At 43.8% G+C, this 19,694-nt stretch overlaps 1 protein-coding gene across 1 annotated transcript; it reads right to left on the bottom strand.

The window, feature by feature from the left end:
- Positions 1-111: 111 nt before the first annotated feature.
- On the bottom strand, positions 112-19,378 carry LOC121544469 (tubulin polyglutamylase TTLL5). Its single transcript, XM_045209060.1, is given in 17 exon segments — positions 112-165; positions 325-416; positions 2,529-2,590; positions 3,054-3,136; positions 10,018-10,124; positions 10,496-10,587; positions 10,803-10,880; positions 16,622-16,706; positions 16,812-16,881; positions 17,515-17,597; positions 17,722-17,852; positions 18,155-18,261; positions 19,020-19,102; positions 19,222-19,242; positions 19,245-19,279; positions 19,281-19,316; positions 19,365-19,378. Coding segments are annotated over 17 exon segments (1,233 nt in total).
- Positions 19,379-19,694: the final 316 nt, after the last annotated feature.

The following is a 19,694-nucleotide window of genomic DNA, read 5'->3' as shown; positions in this document are numbered from 1 at the left end:
CAATAGAACCTAGTGAGAGCGTTAGTCACCTGATTAAACATGATAAAATAATACATCCACAGAGCGCTGCACTCGCAGTGCTGATGATGTCACCCTAACACTGTAATTGCATTAGCAGTTGTTTTTCATGAGAATGATTTTTCCATGAAGGCAAAAAGGGCTCAGCTATAACAGCAAAACAAATATAGTAAGAGACATGATGACAGGCCATGTTGAGAAAGACGTTTCATGAAGTTAGGTTATATGGCATGGAAAGGAGGTTCCTTCAGATGTATAAACTAAAGCACCTTTTAGTGAAACAATAAAGAAGGTGGTGTCCCATACCTGTGCTTTGTGGGCTTGGTACTTCAGGCCTGGGTCCAGAGTCACCCGTTCAGAGCGGGATTGTTGTAGCAGGGGGTCCTGACAAACAAAACCTGTAGGGACATGACTCACTACAATGAGTAAATGACAGTGGCCAAATATTCTAGAGAGCATGTGTTATCTAGAGCAGTAAAGCACATGTAATCCTGGAATAAAGATCAATCTGATACTATCATGCATGACATGAATACGGTGCTGTAGGCCTTTCTCCACAGTTCTTCTCAAACTCACAATCATTTACACTCTCTCTTTCTCTCTTTAAAAAACTCACTAAGCGCTAACTGATCCCAGATGAAGAGAGAAAAACTACTTTAAAGTTAACGTCATACTTTCCCATACAGAGTGATGGGAAAACTTCTTTAGGATCAAATCAATCGACAGCTCAGGCCCTGAGGTTATTTGTCTGCCTCATCCAAGCCGTCAGGTAAGAATTGGGCTCTTGCCATGTTCTTGTCTAAATGCGGCAATTATTACAAACACGGCTGACGCATTACTGACAGCTACACACGAGGGGAAAATGAATGCTAATGGCATGCTGTCATTATTTACAGAGCTGGGATGCAGCCCAAGCGTTATCAGCCAAAAGCGCTGGGGTTTGTAGTGAATAATAGACGGAGTATGTTTTACATGCCATTTTCCCTAGGCTCGCGCTAATGCATCAGTCCAAAGATAACTGCAATTTATGATTCCGCACGCTGGCCTCAGTACAGACAGATACACCATAGCCCAACAGCCCCTCACAGTGTCATTAGATATGGCCTACAGGCTCTGGGGCTCAGTGTCATTTTAGATATCGTTAATGGGCTCAGACGACGCTCTGGATCATGACAGGAAGGTACAAACAAGATGAAGACAGAAGATCTCAACTCATTACCAGTACTGATATGAACGTATGGGGAGATTAAATCAGTTGTACGTGTAGTACACGTGTCATTGTCAATGCTCAACTTGCTTTGGAAGGAATTGGCTGAGTCTGAAAGTGTAAGGATGAAGTACTAGAAAAAAAGTGTAATAACAATATTTGTTTCAGGTGTGGACTTGAATTTCTTTAAAATATTCTCCACAGCTCCAAACAACCTGGCTACCTGAGAATGCATTAATTGTGAAGGAAGGCAACATAACAAAGACATTCTCCGCATAAAGAAAGGCTGTTGTATAAACAGTGTTGATCTGCTCCTAGGGCTAACAATTTCTTGTCTGCATGCTAAGGATTGCTTTGGCTTAATAATGTGAGATCACATTTCTCAAGAGAGCTTAATTACTCCAAAACAAGTCCTCTGTTGACAATTTCACCCGCCAGTCATTGAATGTTAATGAATAATCCCTGTGGTTTCTGCACAATTCTGAGGTCCCATTACGGAGCAATCCAACTATTCTCTAATATAAAACGGTAACTAACTGTGAGGCAAAAGTTAGTGTAAAACAATGCCTGACTGTCTCCACAAGCTGAAACCCAGCGTCAGGCAGCAGAATGGCCAATTAGTGGCATTCTTCCTTCGCAGCGAGGATTTGCTGAAGAGAGCCCTAATAAACAAGAGACACTGGGCTGAAAAACAAGCGCAGTGGAACCTGCTGCAGGCTAAATCCTGTGGTTGGCAGAAGTCAGGGCCAACAAAGTTTCCATCTCCGCTGGCACTCCCCAGCTAGGCCCAGCCCAGTTCACAGGTAGAGAGAGGCCATGGAGGAGACATGGGACTGGAGTGAAGCAACAGATCAAGGGCAGCTCATTTAGAAGACTGCCCATGTCATAAATGATGAGAATCTGTCCAGTTCTTTACTGACTTACTATGAAAAGAGATTGAGATGGTTAAAATGTTTGTGTGCATCAGACTGATGTTAGCCTGAGAAAAGGCCCTTGCAATTCATCATATTGCCAAAGTCAGTCTTACAGTAGCAAGAGTAGATATAATGGGAGAAATATCCTGCATGTCAAGGGCTCCTAAAACCTGCACCTTTCTGACAAACTATGCTTTAAAACAAAAAGTATAGAGGTAATGGTGTACTCACATCATAAAGAGGTGTGGTTTACAATAAAGAGGTCGGTATGTAATAACCAGAAACATTTTAGGGCATTTAGGTGTAGCCGCCAGACCAAACCCTTGGCATCCCTCCCTCCCCAGAATCAGTGCATTAACACAGAGAGAGAGAGAGAGAGAGAGACTCACCCACAAGAGAAAACATGTCTGATATCATGATGGCCTTTATCTTCAGATCCAGAGGAGCATCGCTGGAAATAAAGATTCAAATCACATAAAACTAACAAAAATATTTCATTGACGTTCATTAGAAAGTAATCAAAGTCCATCCGGTAAAATAACACAATATGCCCTTTCTCACATACAAGTGCAATCCCAAAGTTATTGAGGACACAAACGTCTCAATCACAGTCAACTCACAGAATTTGCAGACCTGGAAAGAACTGCTCAGATCTATTTTCCGGTATTTATCAACTAACGAAGTGTAAATCTTCAAACATGACATTTCCTTATGTGTTATATTAACATGTCTATTCCTAGAGCTCACCATATTATGTTTATGTGTTGATGGGAGGAAGAACAGAAGTGTGTTTCGTTTCAAAGAAGGACAAGAATACCTTTTTGAGTCACCCTAAAGTCCCTCCAGCAATTTACGCATAAGCATGTGTTTGTTCCTGTGAACCGTGAGATGATGATATGCAGTCACTCACTCACCAGGCCAGAGAAGGAGAGAGGTTGACCTCCAGGAGCAATGGTTTGAGGTTGGAGTCGATGAGCACATCAAAGCCGTACAGTTCTGTAGATAAACACACACACATGGGAGGTCAGTAGAGTCTGGCTCTATTCTGGCTTCCGCTGCCCCCATTTGTGATGAATAGGACCAGAGGTTTTTCCCAGACCAAGTCACCTAGGCTAAACAGGAAAAAAGCTAGGCCCTAGCCTAAAACTTGGGCCCTGTGGGGAGAAAAACTCCTGGTCCTAGTGATGAAAGATCCAGTTTCTTATAAAACAATAATAAGTCACAATAGAAAACAGAAGACGTCAAGGGTCTTATCTTGGTTACCACAAACTGGCAGTTGACAACATGGCTGGTTTTCTGCTACTGATTATATGGATATTAAATATCCAATCACTCTACATCAAACGTCTGTTGCTACTGAGGATTGGCTGGCTGAATTACATTAGCTAAGTATATTCACATCTCAGCTCCATTGAGCTGCTTACATCAGCACTTAGATGAGAAACATATTTATGAACTCTATACTCGTGCATTGAATATGCCTATATTCTTTATTTAAAAGCTCTGAACATCAAGTCTGATTTTCATGCCATTATATACTATAAAATCCTTCTGCCACATTGGGATAGTGTTGCTCAGTCAATATTGTAGCACAAAATTAGCCGACACCTCAGTGTAAACCACACCTCAGTCCCAAACTGTCACCATCTAGGCCAGTGGTATTCAAAGTCGGGGTCGCAACCTGCAAGTGGGGTGCCAAAATTTTACACAAATAATAACTTTTTGGTATGCTACGATATACATATGTTTTTGAGAAATACATTTGAGTAAATGTATTCATTGGTTTCTTTTAATTTTGAGATGAAAATGCAATGAATTGAAGGTCATTTGTTGATGCAAAAATCTAAATTTACAGATTTGAAGGTTGTGTCATTAGATTTGGGGTGGGGTAGCCTATGCGGAGTCGCCAGCTAATATCCGGTTTCCCCTGAAAAATGGAAGTGGGAACTCTGCTCAGGGCTCTTTCTACGCCTGGTACGTTAGGTTAGGGGTGGGGTCGCAAGAAAGTCTTGGGAACATTATTGGGATAAACATGGGGTCCCCGCAGAAAGAATTTAAATACCACTGATCTAGGCCTAGTTGAAGAGAAGCAGATGATTACGATGGAGCAAATTGTTGATAGACCCTGAACTCCAACTGAGCTATGTTTGGAAAATTATGGAAGTATTTTCCAAGTGCGAGGGACCTGGCGAATCAGACACTCCATCGCCAGCTTGGCAGACAGCGACACAATAAAGGCCTTTTACTGAGTGGTCAGGGAGTTCCCTGTGTACAAACTCATCCATACTCTCTCTCCTTCCTTCGCGGTTATAAAACAGCCATGCCACCACGGCACGGCGGTGCTAGGAGCCCTGTGGAAGCCCTCCTCACCATCACTCCCTCAGTCTCACACTGCACTGCTCTGCCTGGGGAGAGTCCCTTAGCTTAGCATACAGCTCCCGGGGAAAAACAACAGCCTTTTAGAGGGACTGGGCATTGGGCAAAGCTCTGGCCGTAAAGCCAAAGAAAAATCAGCTTAATGGCACTTAAAAAGAAAATTGTCTGTTTTGAGAAGAGGCCAGAGGTTGGTGTTTTCAAAGCCGTCGTAACATAAGTTATTTATTCTAGTGTAAGAGGTCAACGTCAGTGTTAACACAGAGAACCCATGCTACACTGCTCAAAAAAATAAAAGGAACACTAAAATAACACATCCTAGATCTGAATGAATGAAATAATCTTATTAAATACTTTTTTCTTTACATAGTTGAATGTGCTGACAACAAAATCACACAAAAATTATCAATGGAAATCAAATTTATCAACCCATGGAGGTCTGGATTTGGAGTCACACTCAAAATTAAAGTGGAAAACCACACTACAGGCTGATCCAACTTTGATGTAATGTCCTTAAAACAAGTCAAAATGAGGCTCAGTAGTGTGTGTGGCCTCCACGTGCCTGTATGACCTCCCTACAATGCCTGGGCATGCTCCTGATGAGGTGGCGGATGGTCTCCTGAGGGATCTCCTCCCAGACCTGGACTAAAGCATCCGCCAACTCCTGGACAGTCTGTGGTGCAACGTGGCGTTGGTGGATGGAGCGAGACATGATGTCCCAGATGTGCTCAATTGGATTCAGGTCTGGGGAACGGGCGGGCCAGTCCATAGCATCAATGCCTTCCTCTTGCAGGAACTGCTGACACACTCCAGCCACATGAGGTCTAGCATTGTCTTGCATTAGGAGGAACCCAGGGCCAACCGCACCAGCATATGGTCTCACAAGGGGTCTGAGGATCTCATCTTGGTACCTAATGGCAGTCAGGCTACCTCTGGCGAGCATATGGAGGGCTGTGCGGCCCCCCAAAGAAATGCCACCCCACACCATGACTGACCCACCGCCAAACCGGTCATGCTGGAGGATGTTGTAGGCAGCAGAACGTTTTCCACGGCGTCTCCAGACTCTGTCACGTCTGTCACGTGCTCAGTGTGAACCTGCTTTCATCTGTGAAGAGCACAGGGCGCCAGTGGCGAATTTGCCAATCTTGGTGTTCTCTGGCAAATGCCAAACGTCCTGCACGGTGTTGGGCTGTAAGCACAACCCCCACCTGTGGACGTCGGGCCCTCATACCACCCTCATGGAGTCTGTTTCTGACCGTTTGAGCAGACACATGCACATTTGTGGCCTGCTGGAGGTCATTTTGCAGGGCTCTGGCAGTGCTCCTCCTGCTCCTCCTTGTACAAAGGTGGAGGTAGCAGTCCTGCTGCTGGGTTGTTGCCCTCCTACGGCCTCCTCCACGTCTCCTGATGTACTGGCCTGTCTCCTGGTAGCGCCTCCATGCTCTGGACACTATGCTGACAGACACAGCAAACCTTCTTGCCACAGCTCGCATTGATGTACCATCCTGGATGAGCTGCACTACCTGAGCCACTTGTGTGGGTTGTAGACTCCATCTCATGCTACCACAAGAGTGAAAGCACCGCCAGCATTCAAAAGTGACCAAAACATCAGCCAGGAAGCATAGGAACTGAGAAGTGGTCTGTGGTCACCACCTGCAAAACCAGTCCTTTATTGGGGGTGTCTTGCTAATTGCCTATAATTTCCACCTGTTATCTATTCCATTTGCACAACAGCATGTGAAATGTATTGTCAATCAGTGTTGCTTCCTAAGTGGACAGTTTGATTTCACAGAAGTGTGATTGACTTGGAGTTACATTGTGTTGTTTAAGTGTTCCCTTAATTTTTTTGAGCAGTGTATATCTTCACACAGTGGTTGGTGAAGGAATGATATTACAGTGTAAGTTAAGTTTTATATATATATAAAAAGCTATATTCAGTCATTAATGGTTCATTTAGTGATTTTCTGCAAGTGCCTCCTCCCTAACCTCTGGTTCATGGTTTTCTGACAATAGTAAATGGCTAAATGTATTGGAGGAAATTAGCCTTAAAACTGCAAAGATGGGGACCTCAAACATTTTCTCTGAAATGTGGCCACACCAAAGGGCCGACCGCGCTCATTGCCACGCCCCCTGCCACGCCCACCACCTAAGCCCCTTTTTGATCCAGAAAAAAACCTGAAATTCGAACTTCTTCAAGAGTAGGCTAATTCATCTTCTCTTGTAAATATGATGATGATTACGGAAGATCTGAATGTCAACTCATCCACTGAGCAAAGTCATTCATCATGTCATTGCTAGGGTCAAGAGGCTTGCTAACTAAACCCATGTTAAAGAGGAATTGAGCCACATGTGTCGATGGAGTCCTTAGCCAAGGCCTGTAACATTAGTAGCAGTACCAATCTGTCTTCGAATTGGACACTGAAATCCAAATAGTAGTTTCTAAGCAGAACGCAGGGATTTTCTTTTCCATTCACTGGCGTATCCCCCTTTCACTCTTTTTAAATAAAACATGCATGCACGCACACACACATACACACACAGAGAGAGCCATAAAACGCAATGTATACATCTCAGGGAACAGAGCACTGGAATAGATTAGTTTGAGCCTGGAGTGCCTCATCAGTCGCACCACAACAACGGGATAAAGAGGAGAAATAAAGCCTCTCCAGCCCCCGACAAGCAGACTCCCCCCGGAGCCGGGAGCTCTGAGACGTGTCTGTTCTGTGGCTCGACCGCTGCCTGGGGAGCGCTGTTAACGCAGCCACAGAGAAGCCACAACAGCAATCACACAGCGAGAGAGGACAACGAGAGAACATCCCCAACACCCATTAAACGAGGGAGGGAAATAAACAAAGAAGTAATGCGAAGAGGGGATGATGAAGAGGAGTGTTTTTTACTATTGGGTGGGCGCAGTTGGACACTCCATCACAAGAGACAGCGCCAAAACAATGTTCTCCCCACCCTGGCCATGCAGTTCATGGGCCCCACAATAACAACAACAACATAAAGCATCTTCTTGAAGTGGGTTTTGTTGTTAGTTATCACAAATTGGATTATTGCATCATTTTCAAATAAATCACTTATGTTGAACTTGTTTCTCTGGATTTACAGAGGAGCAACAAGTTTGATGCCAAATGCGCGAAGACGCCCTAAAGGCAGCAAATAAAAACATGGAAAATATATACTGCCGTATCTCCATGGATAACATAAAGAGGAAAAACTGTATGATAAAAATTAGTAGACTCAAAACATAGGCTCAATCCAGTGATCGCCTGCAAAGAATTGCATAGCAACCACATCATCCTCATCGTGATACCCCCTATTTTTGGGACAGGAAAGTGTTTGACCTACAGACAAATGTAGGACTAATAAAAGTTGTTTAAAGGCTATTGCTGATTACACAATATGTAGTAGGCTATAACAGAGATGTTCAGTGGAATGCATGTGCAGTTAGTGGAATGTTTGATGTGTAATAAAATAGGCCTTTTGCTTGGCTAATCAGATCTCAGTTAAAACATGTCTTAATCAGCATCTCTCAGTAAAACGCCTGTCCATTAATCTTAAGGCACAGTGGTAAAGAGAGCAGCATGGGTAGCACCTCTCCCACATACAACTTACCACAGAATGTTTGAAAAAGAACTGTTATTTTCACTCTTTCTCACATCAGAGAGAGAGCAATAAAGGATTTTGTTACAGTAGGTTCGTTTAGATAGGCAGAGCAATTTGTGCAAAAAGAGCAAATCCCATTTGAAAACAAACATTGTATTAAAGACACTAAAATGGCTTGGAATAATTTGCTGCAAATTAAGATTACAACTCTCTTTATTGCCTTGTGTGGCTGTGGTCCAGAAGTGGCAGAGATTGCATGTTAACTCCGAACAATAGGCCCTGTTTTAGGGACGCATACACCACCCTCCTTACCAACAATTATTTATCAGGATACATCACAGCTTCTTATGTTTTCTCTTTTATTGATGCATGGCAACACTGCTCGGGACCATTTCAGAGGATGAATTAACATTGTGTTCATGTTTGGGAGGTTGGGGGAGGAGGAGAGGAAGACAGAGAGAGGAGGAGGAGGAGGAGGAGGAGGTCGACAGGAGCTGGGAGAACACAGCCCCTCTGTGGTTTGGGTTGATTTTATTTAAGAGAAGATAAAGCACACAGTGATACTGGACTCCCTGAAGCAGAGGCAGGCCTGGCCTCCCAGCACTCATGTTTTACAATGGCTCCTACATGTCTCCACAGACACTCAGTCACATATTTAAAAAGCAACAGGCCCACCTTGAGAGGAGGATTAGAACAGAGGCAGCAGGACGAGGGTGGTCCTCTGGAACTGTCAGGAAAGAGCTGTCACTGTCTTCCTTTGGAAACTGTCTCCAGCAGACACAATGTGAATGCTATAATTAACTAGCTCTGGGCGATCTGAAGACAACAAAATTACACCACATTAGACGGTAAACTAATATCACAAAGGGTAATGGGCATGTTCATTATAGTCAACAGGATTTGTGTATAGAACAAGATAGATGGAGCCTAATTGCAGTGCATATGTACATGCGGGTGTGTGTGTGAGTTCATCTGTGTGTCAATATCAATTCCTGCCCCATTCTCTCACTCTCACTCTCGCTCTCACTCGCACTCCCAAGAATGGAGGATCTCTGCTGTCATCTTTTCCTGAGTTGATTCATTTCCATCAGGCATGTATGAGGCCCCACCTCATCCTACAAACACCTTCATCTGTACATTTCATACCCTGGGCCCGTCTGGCTGTTAAGCCCTGCGGTGATGCCTGCCGCTCAGGGTAGAGATAGTATCTCTATATAGGCGATTCTTCGATTATATTATTTTGCCCTGGTACACAGCCCCTACAGCCCAAACAATCACAAGTCAGGGGTCTATTATGCCTACAGTGACCTGTCAAAGTGCAGCCAGGGCTCTCTACTTTTCTAACCAGTGAAAGTTCAGAGCAGAGAGAGAGAGAGACGAGAAAGTTACAGACAAGAACAGGAAAAGAGAATAGGAGAGGGGGAAACAGAGAAAAAAAGACAGTGAGAGAGAAAGAAAGAAAGAAAGGGAGACAGGGAGGGCAGAGGCACTCGAGGAGGCTCAGCAGACGTACCGGCAGTCAAACCCCAACTCTCTGAGAGAACGCCAGAGAGACAGGGAAGACACTTAGTGCCAACACTAACATCAGTAATGGCTCCAAAATGGAGTTCACACGAGCCTGGTGCTACACAGGAGCAGCCAAGAAAACAGTCAGCCTAAATCAGTCAGACCTGAATGGCAACAGAAAAAATGAAGCAAATTCCTGCTTCAGTCAAAAGCCACTCCAAAACCGTCCGACACAGAAACTGGACGGTTTGGGAAGGACTATCTGTAGTCTGCACTGAACACATGAAGGAGGAAAGAACTAAAAATGTACGGTATGGAATTCAAAGACGTAGAGAGTACAAGAAAGGTACAGCCAGGGAAACAGACTAGAATGTGGCAGACAGTCTTCCCGAAGCAGTTGTTACTATGGGGCACAAACATTTTGCAGGCAGTGGCTATCTGCAGCTCAGCACTCGGAACAGCCTTGATCACCAGGTCCTCCACCTGACTCATCAGCACTGGAACACACAGAGACACAGACAGCAGGGTGACACAGTCTGAGACATGGCATGGGTTACTATGTCCACTTTACACACAGGACCCTAAAGAACTTTACACTAGACACAAAGTGCTTACAATATCACAACATCTGGGATACAATCTGTGGTTACAGGTTGCCATGTAGATTCTGCTCTGCTGAGTATTTAGACAGAGAAGAGAAGGGTGGGGATCTGGGTGTAAGATTGAATCCGGTTCAACTACAGCAACATCTTGACAATACAGACTAATTTATTTGACTGTGCATGGACAATAGCATGGACGTTCTGAGCCAGGAGAGGGTGGAGGGGGAGGAAGGTTCAAAAGAGAGTGAAGAGTTTAGGCTACTCACATGTGGTGTCCTTTCCCTCCTGCTTCAAATACCGGAGCATTACACTCATGCTCCATTTGTTCCCGTAATCCTCCACTTCAGGGTCATTGCAACTGAAAAGGAACAAGGCATGGCTTTTTCCAAAACAGGCTTTTGAATGAAGCGGGAGTCTATTATCTAATACATACCATTCAAATGCCCAAGGCACAAAGGTGTATGATTTGCTATGTTTTCCCAAATTCCATGCCCCCTCAATTAGCTACATATTAATTTAGAGATTCCTGAAGGAGAATAAAGAAGTGACTGTTGACTGCAGATCCCAGGTTACCTGAGATAGTCGCTGCTCTTCTTGTTCACGCTGTAGTAAGTGAGAGCAGCCAAGTTAAAATGACGCCGACAGAGAGGGCTGCCTTGCTTCTAGCTCTTAGGAAACTTTGCAGTATTTTGTTTTTTTATGTATTATTTATTACGTTATTAGCCCAGAAAATGGTTTGTGTTATTACATACAGCCGGGAAGAACTATTGGATATCAGAGCGGCAGTAACTCACCAGCACTACCAGCATTAAGACTGACTTTCCTTTGTTCGCACCCCCCAGGGCAATTGAACTGATTCCAGAGGCCGACCCAAAACAACGCCGGAGGAGAGGAACTCGGAGCGGCCTTCTAGTCCGACTTAGGAGGCGTGCACACCACCCACCGCTTCCGAGTATATTACTCGCTAATGTTCAGTCTCTGGATAATAAAGTTGACGAGCTCAGGGCGAGGGTTAATTTCCAGAGAGACATCAGGGATTGTAACATACTCTGTTTCACGGAAACATGGCTCTCTCAGGATATACCGTCCAACACGGTCCAGCCAGTTGGGTTCTCAGTTCATCGCGCAGACAAAAATAAATATCTCTCTGGGAAGCAGAGGGCGGAGGTGTATGTTTTATGATTAACGACTCATGGTGTAATTGTGATAACATACAGGAACTCAAGTCCTTTTGTTCACCCGACCTAGAATACCTCACACACAAATGCCGACCGTATTATCTCCCAAGATAATTTTCTTCGGTTATAGTCCCGGCCGTGTATATCCCCCCTCAAGCCGATACCACAACGGCCCTCAAAGAACTTCACTGGACTCTATGCAAACTGGAAACCACATTTCCTGAGGCTGCATTTATTGTAGCTGGGGATTTTAACAAAGTAAATTTGAGGAGAAGGTTGCCGAAGTTCTATCAACACATCGACTGTAGTACTTGCGCTGCTAAAACCCTCGACCACTGCTACTCCAACTTCCAGGATGCATACAAGGCCCTCATTTCAGCAAATCTGACCACGACTCCATTTTGCTCCACTCTTCCTATAGACAGAAACTCAAACAGGAAGTACCCGTGCTAAAGACTATTCAACGCTGGTCTGACCAATCAGAATCCACGCTTCAAGATTGGTTTGATCACGCGGACTGGGAGATGTTCTGCGTAGCTTCAGAGAATAATATCAACGTATATACTGATACGGTGACTGAGTTAATCAGGAAGTGTATAGGAGATGTTGTACCCACTGTGACTATTAAAACCTACCCTAACCAGAAACCGTGGATAGATGGCAGCATTTGCGCAAAATTGAAAGTGCGAACCACCGCAACAGGCAAAACATCAGTATAGGGACAAAGTGGAGTCGCAATTCAACGGCTCAGACACAAGACGTATGTGATAGGGTCTACAGACAATCACGGACTACAAAAGGAAAACCAGCCACGTCGCAGACACCGACATCTTGCTTCCGGACAAGCTAAACACCTTCTTCGCTCGCTTTGAGGATAATACAGTGCCACCGATGCGGCCCGCTACCAAGGACTGTGGGCTCTCCTTTTCCGTGGCTGATGTGAGTAAGACATTTAAGCATGTTAACCCTCGCAAGGCTGCCGGCCCAGATGGCATCCCTAGCCAAATCCTCAGAGCATGCGCAGACCAGCTGGCTGGTGTGTTTACGGACATATTCAATCTCTCCCTATCCCAGTCTGCTGTCCCCACATGCTTCAAGATGGCCACCATTGTCCCTGTACCCAAGAAAGCAAAGGTAACTGAACTAAATGACTATCGCCCAGTAGCACTCACTTCTGTCATCATGAAGTGCTTTAAGAGACTAGTCAAGGATCATATCACCTCTAACTTACCTGCCACCCTAAACCCACTTCAATTTGCTTACCGCCCCAATAAATCCACAGACGATGCAATCGCCATCACACTGCACACTGCCCTATCCCATCTGGACAAGAAGAATACCTACAGTTGAAGTCGGAAGTTTACATACACCTTAGCCAAATACATTTAAACTCAGTTTTTCACAATTCCTGACATTTAATCCTAGTAAAAAGTCCCTGTTTTAGGTCAGTTAGGATCACCACTTGATTTTAAGAATGTGAAATGTCAGATTTAGAGAGAATTTAGAGAGAATTATTTATTTCAGCTTTTATTTATTTCATCACATTCCTAGTGGGTCAGAAGTTTACATACACTCAATTAGTATTTGGTAGCATTCCCTTTAACTTGTTTAACTTGGATTAAATGTTTCGGGTAGCCTTCCACAAGCTTCCCACAATAAGTTGGGTGAATGTTGGCCCATTCCTCCTGACAGAGCTGGTGTAACTGAGTCAGGTTTGTAGGCCTCCTTGTTCGCACACGCTTTTTCAGTTCTGCCAACACATTTTCTACAGGATTGAGGTCAGGGCTTTGTGATGGCCACTCCAATACCTTGACTTTGTTGTCCTTAAGCTATTTTGCCACAACTTTGGAAGTATGCTTGGGGTCATTGTCCATTTGGAAGACCCATTTGCGACCAAGCTTTAACTTCCTGACTGATGTCTTGAGATGTTGCTTCAATATATCCACATAATTTTCCTTCCTCATGATGCCATCTATTTTGTGAAGTGCACCAGTCCCTCCTGCACCAAAGCACCCCCACAGCATGATGCTGCCACCCCCGTGCTTCACGGTTGGGACGGTGTTCTTCGGCTTGCAAGCTACCCCCTTTTGCCTCCAAACATAAAGATGGTCATTATGGCCAAACAGTTGTATTTTTGTTTCATCAGACCAGAGGACATTTCTCCAAAAAGTACGATCTTTGTCCCCATGTGCAGTTGCAAACCGTAGTCTGGCTTTTTTATGGCGGTTTTGGAGCAGTGGCTTCTTCCTTGCTGAGCGGCCTTTCAGGTTATGTCGATATAGGACTAGTTTTACTGTGGATATAGAGACTTTTGTACCGGTTTCATCCAGCATCTTCACAAGGTCCTTTGCTGTTGTTCTGGGATTGATTTGCACTTTTCGCACCAAAGTACGTTCATCTCTAGGAGACAGAAAGTGTCTCCTTCCTGAGCAGTATGACGGCTGCGTGGTCCCATGGTGTTTATACTTGCGTACTATTGTTTGTACAGATGAACGTGGTACCTTCAGGTGTTTGGAAATTGCTCCCAAGGATGAAACAGACTTGTGGAGGTCTACAATTTATTTTCTGAGGCCTTGGCTGATTTCTTTTGATTTTCCCATGATGTCAAGCAAAGAGGCACTGAGTTTGAAGGTAGGCCTTGAAATACATCCACAGGTACACCTCCAATTGACTCAAATGATGTCAATTACCCTATCAGAAGCTTCTAAAACCATGATATCATTTTCTGGAATTTTCAAAGCTGTTTAAAGGCACAGTCAACTTAGTGTATGTAAACTTCTGACCCACTGGAATTGTGATACAGTGAATTATAAGTGAAATACTCTGTCTGTAAACAAATGTTGGAAAAATTACTTGTGTCATGCTCAAAGTAGATGTCCTAACCGACTTGCCAAAACTGTAGTTTGTTAACGAGACATTTGTGGAGTGGTTGAAAAACGAGTTTTAAAGACTCCAACCTAAGTGTATGTAAACTTCTGACTTCAACTCTATGTAAGAATGCTGTTCATTGACTATAGCTCAGCATTCAACACCATAGTACCCTCCAAGCTCATCATTAAGCTCGAGGCCCTTTGTCTGAACCCAGCCCTGTGCAACTGGGTCCTGGACTTCCTTACGGGCCGCCCCCAGGTGGTGAAGGTAGGAAACAACACATCCACTTCGCTGATCCTCAACACTGGGGCCCCACAAGTGTGCGTGCTCAGCCCCCTCCTGTACTCCCTGTTCACCCATGACTGCGTGGCCAAGCACGCCTCCAACTCAATCATCAAGTATGCAGACGACACAACAGTAGTAGACTTAATTACCAACAATGACGAGACAGCCTACAGGGAGGAGGTGAGGGCTCTGGGAGTGTGGTGCCAAGAAAATAACCTCTCAGTCAACGTCAACAAAACAAAGGAGATGATCGTGGACTTCAGGAAACAGCATAGGGTGCACCCCCCTATCCACATCAACGGGACCTCGACGCCTCTTCAACCTCAGGAGGCTGAAGAAATTTGTCTTGGCACCTAAAACCCTCACAAACTTTAACAGATGTACAATTGAGAGCATCCTGTCGGGCTGTATCACCGCCTGGTACGGCAAATGCACCGCCCGCAACCGCAGGGCTCTCCAGAGGGTGGTGCGGTCTGCCCAACACATCACCGGGGGCAAACTACCAGCCCTCCAGGACACCTACAGCACCCGATGTCACAGGAAGGCCAAAAAGATAATCAAGGACAACAACCACCTGAGCCACTGCCTGTTCACCCCGCTATCATCCAGAAGGCGAGGTCAGTACAGGTGCATCAAAGCTGTGACCGAGAGACTGAAAAACAGCTTCTATCTCAAGGCCATCAGCCTGTTAAATAGCCTTCACTAGCACATTAGAGGCTGCTGCCTATATACATAGATTAGAAATCACTGGCCACTTTATAAATGGAACACTAGTCACTTTAATAATGTTTACATATCTTGCATTACTTATCTCATATGTATATACTGTATTTTATACTATTCTACTGTATCTTAGTCTGTGCCGCTCTGACATTGCTCGTCCATATATTTATTTATATATTCTTAATTCCACTGCTTTACTTAGATTTGTGTGTATTGGGTATATGTTATGAAATTCTTAGATATTACTTGTTAGATATTACTGCACTGTCGGAGCTAGAAACACAAGCATTTCGCTACACCCGCAATAACATCTGCTAGACACGTGTATGTGACCAACCTGTAGGCAGTGTTACTTAAATATACAATTTCCAAAAACAAAACTAACAACAGATCTCTACACAGAGTTACTATTACTTACAATAAATAAAGCAATTAATATGAATGATCTTTGACAGCCTTAGAGGGTCAATTAGTAGAACAGAGATATGTTTCCCCTATTGTACTGTATTAAAGAGGATTGGACACCACATGTGGAATAATGAGGATTCCTTGGCATACAGTGAGTACCTGAATACCATCAAACAATGGAATGTCAAAGAGAAAAGTGGTATTTGCAATTCAGCCTGGATTTATTACCCTCAGTTAATAATCAAGCACAGTGTGCGAAGAACGGCAGTGTGTGTCACTCTGTGCAACACATATATCTGTCTAGCCTAGCAGAGATGAGCCATTTAATCCATCATCCACCCATCTCTGCCCCCAACCCCACCTGAATCCTGACTATCTTAATGATTAATCCCTATGAATACAGTAATACAGATGGCTCCAGGCAAAGATACAGCTAAATTATATAATGTGCAATGCCTTCATTGATCTAATATGATAAGAAAATAACTAAACATTGCTCATCTTGCAAATAGCATTGCCGCTGAGACACTATCATTTGTAGTCTGTCACTGCAGATTTATATATCTGAGATTATTACAGCAAAATATCATTACAATGTCTAATAAACCTGTCATCTCCTGGTGACCATTTTGACCGTTGAGACAATGGAGAGCTTTGTTTGAAAGCGTCGCCAAGTCATACTACTCATCAGTGGCAGACAGAAACATTGAGACTGCCCTCTACTGGTCATTGCCTTGTAAATTCCAGATACAGTTGCTACTTTTCTTCACTACATTCATGAGGACAGAAACTAATCGCAAAGCCACTATCCAAGATGGACCTCTTGACCCAATATACACTTCTATGACCTGGCAAATACAGATTAGATAGCCCATATAGAACCATTGGCCATTATTTGTAAAAGGAAAGATCCAGTACACAGCTCACCTGGCTAGGCCCTCCTCATAGAGATAGATAGTGAGTGGATCATACGATGTCACCAGCACATACAACCGCACATCAAACTTGAAGTCTGGAAACAATTTATAAAACATAGATACAAATTACTGCTTTTCTGACTACTGTCTTCATCTACATAAGTAACCGATTTGTCAACACTTGATGGGCAAAAACTCACCGTCAATCAGTAACAGGTTATTGATATAGCGAGACACTAAGATGTTCTCATCCATTGGAATCTGGTTGGGCTTTGTAGGATGAGGATCAAATATGTTAGGCTAAATAACACGGCAATCATTATATAACACATATAATGCACCAGGTAAAGTATGATCAAGTCAGACACATGACATTGGCCATTCAAGGAGAAAACCCTTCCTGTAGAGCAGTCTATCAGAGCCCTATCGGTGGGTAGGAGTGGGGTCATTTATGAGGCTAAAATGTGTTGCAGGTGTTGAAGCCGAGGAGGGATGGGGGGTGGGGGAGGTGGAGAGCTACTAACCTTAGGGCTGGCTACAGTTCAGAGAAAACCCCCAAAATGAACATCCTTCTTTCCAAATATCACCCTGACATTCTTTCCAGTTTCATAAAAATACCTCAAAAGAAAAGTGTTTATTGGTTGTCCAAGTCAGAGAACCTTGTGGAGCTCTTCCAAAGCCAATGCCTTGAAGTGTGTGATTTACTCAACAATGCTTAATGTCTATGACACACACTGTTTTATACTTTCTTTTTCAACAGAATCCCCCACACAAGTAACTGGCCATATTGTTTCATTTACAACACAAGTTCGCTCAGGTCATTATCCCAGACTTAAGGTGAGCGTATATATAACACAGTAACACTTTCACAGTACAGTGTTCTTCCTATGGCGTATCCCTTACATTGCTGACCAAGTAGATCCCTCGTCCTCTTGAAGATGCTACTGCCTTAATGATCCAAGGGCCCTTGTCCTTGATGAAATAACCTAGTGGTGAGGCAGAGAGAGGATGGGGAAGTGTGGCGTGCTGTGAGAAAGACTAGCGGAGAATCATGGTGGCTTATTGTGTTTACATTTACAGTAAGTAAGTTAACAGACAAGCAGGACTTACTGCAGAACACCTGGTACTCTGAGGGAAGCACAAAGGTCTGAGGGACGATGTGGACGTTTTTAACGCCGTGAGCCTGCTGCATCCGCTGGATGTTTTTATACAGCCGGTCTTTGCGCATCAGTTCATATGACCTAGAAATGAACAGGGCCATTGACCTTTCAGCTCGAAATGCTTGAGTTCTCCACAGCTTGGACGCTGAGAGAAATAAGAGCTTGTACAAACACAATGCAACAAGACTACTGCATGACAGTTTGATTCATTTCATGTTTTAGAAAGGCACTGGTCCAAACAAAATGTACTTTACTGTGGAAGCCAATAAACACAAGCCTGATTTGAAGGGGCTTAAACTGCTAAGCAGTGTGAACTTTTATATCAGGAAGCGTAGCAAGCCAATGGGACGTATGTCTATGTACAGTTGGACACACTGTGGTACCTAGGGAAGTGGTTGACCTTCTGGAAGTCGTGAAGGCTACATAGGAGGTAAGGCTTGAGGCGAGACCCCGTCCACATGAGGTTGAAGTCATTACTGTTTGGATGGATCTGAAAATAAGACCTTCCAGTCAAGCTCAGATCTAAACGTTATGTACGTCAAGATTATTTACAGGCACTACTTACAGTAAGACCACACTATGCAATGGCAGGGGAAATCGTTAGGGAAATTAAAGGACATCATCAAATATAGCCTTGGTGCAAACATGAGGTTTACACAGTTGATAACCACCACATCACATCTGACAGCTTGATAAGGATGGATCTGAAGCTCAGATCCGATACTTAGCCACTAATCTGCTGAAATATAGGCCTCTAACTTCAAATCATCTCAAAGGGAGGCCAGCTCACCAGCTATTTTCATCACCATCATATTACTTTATATCTGTTTTGTTTTATTCCTACCCTTCTGCGCTCCTTTGTGAAGAGTCAGGTTTGGCATGGGCCTGCACTTACTGCTATGAGAAAGCCAGATGTTTGCAATAGAGGGTTATTAAACTTTGGCTCTAGGGATGATGTGGCAGACACTAGCCTGCCTTTGATGATGGGTTTAGTGGGAGACGAGGCATTGAAGTGAAATATAAATTGACTTAATAGTAAGTGCTTGGATGGAGCGATAATAGGGAGTGTGCTCCCTTGTGAAACAGGATTAACCCTATGGTGGGCCAACCTTTTGTCCGTGGGTGCATTCCCATGCTTTGACATAGACAGTGTCAGTCAGGAAAAAACAGCAGCCCTCTTATCCCCTTACAGCACAATATGTGCTAGTGAATCAGAATGAGACATTCTTTGAACATTTCATGTAATACCTCATGGAATCCATGATTGGTCAGCATGCCAAGCACCAGCCGGCTCGCCGTGTGCACAATCTTGAAGGCCAGATTGTACTGTTCTAAAGACAAAATAGGAACATAACATTATCATTCAACAGGAATCAAGGAATAGGACAGAATAACAACAGAATTCTATACTCTCATATATCTTTAGAATGTTTCTTATGGACCCCAGTACCTCCAATAGAACAGATGTTCCATCTTTAGAGACGATGGCTTCAGCAAAGAACACCATTCCTGCTGAGGCCACTCCAGGCAATGCAAGGATGGTCTCTGATGAGAGAGAGAAATGTATCAATAAAGTATTATTCTTATTCTTACATTGAGAGGCTCATGCAGGGTCAAGCAACACAATAGTAGTTTATACTATTTTCACTCAATCTCATAGAGCCAAAGCCCAAAAATAACATAAATGGGTGACAAAACAGCCATATAAATCCAATAAAAGAAGAGAAAAGCCTCTCAGACAGGGCATACAGATGTATAATCTTAATTTGATCACTCTTTTGTTGCTGAGAATTTTCCTCCACGGCAGGAACACAAACTTGTAGTGCATTCAAGGTTTAAAAAGGTTCTAAAGTTTGTAATTTCCACTTTAAAATATCCGACTTGATTTGCCCCAACTAAAAATGTATCAACCCCTACAAAAAA

This window comes from Coregonus clupeaformis, chromosome 29, assembly GCF_020615455.1.
Source record: "Coregonus clupeaformis isolate EN_2021a chromosome 29, ASM2061545v1, whole genome shotgun sequence".
NCBI classification, from domain to species: domain Eukaryota; kingdom Metazoa; phylum Chordata; class Actinopteri; order Salmoniformes; family Salmonidae; genus Coregonus; species Coregonus clupeaformis.
This window is presented reverse-complemented; position numbering and strand designations above follow the sequence as displayed.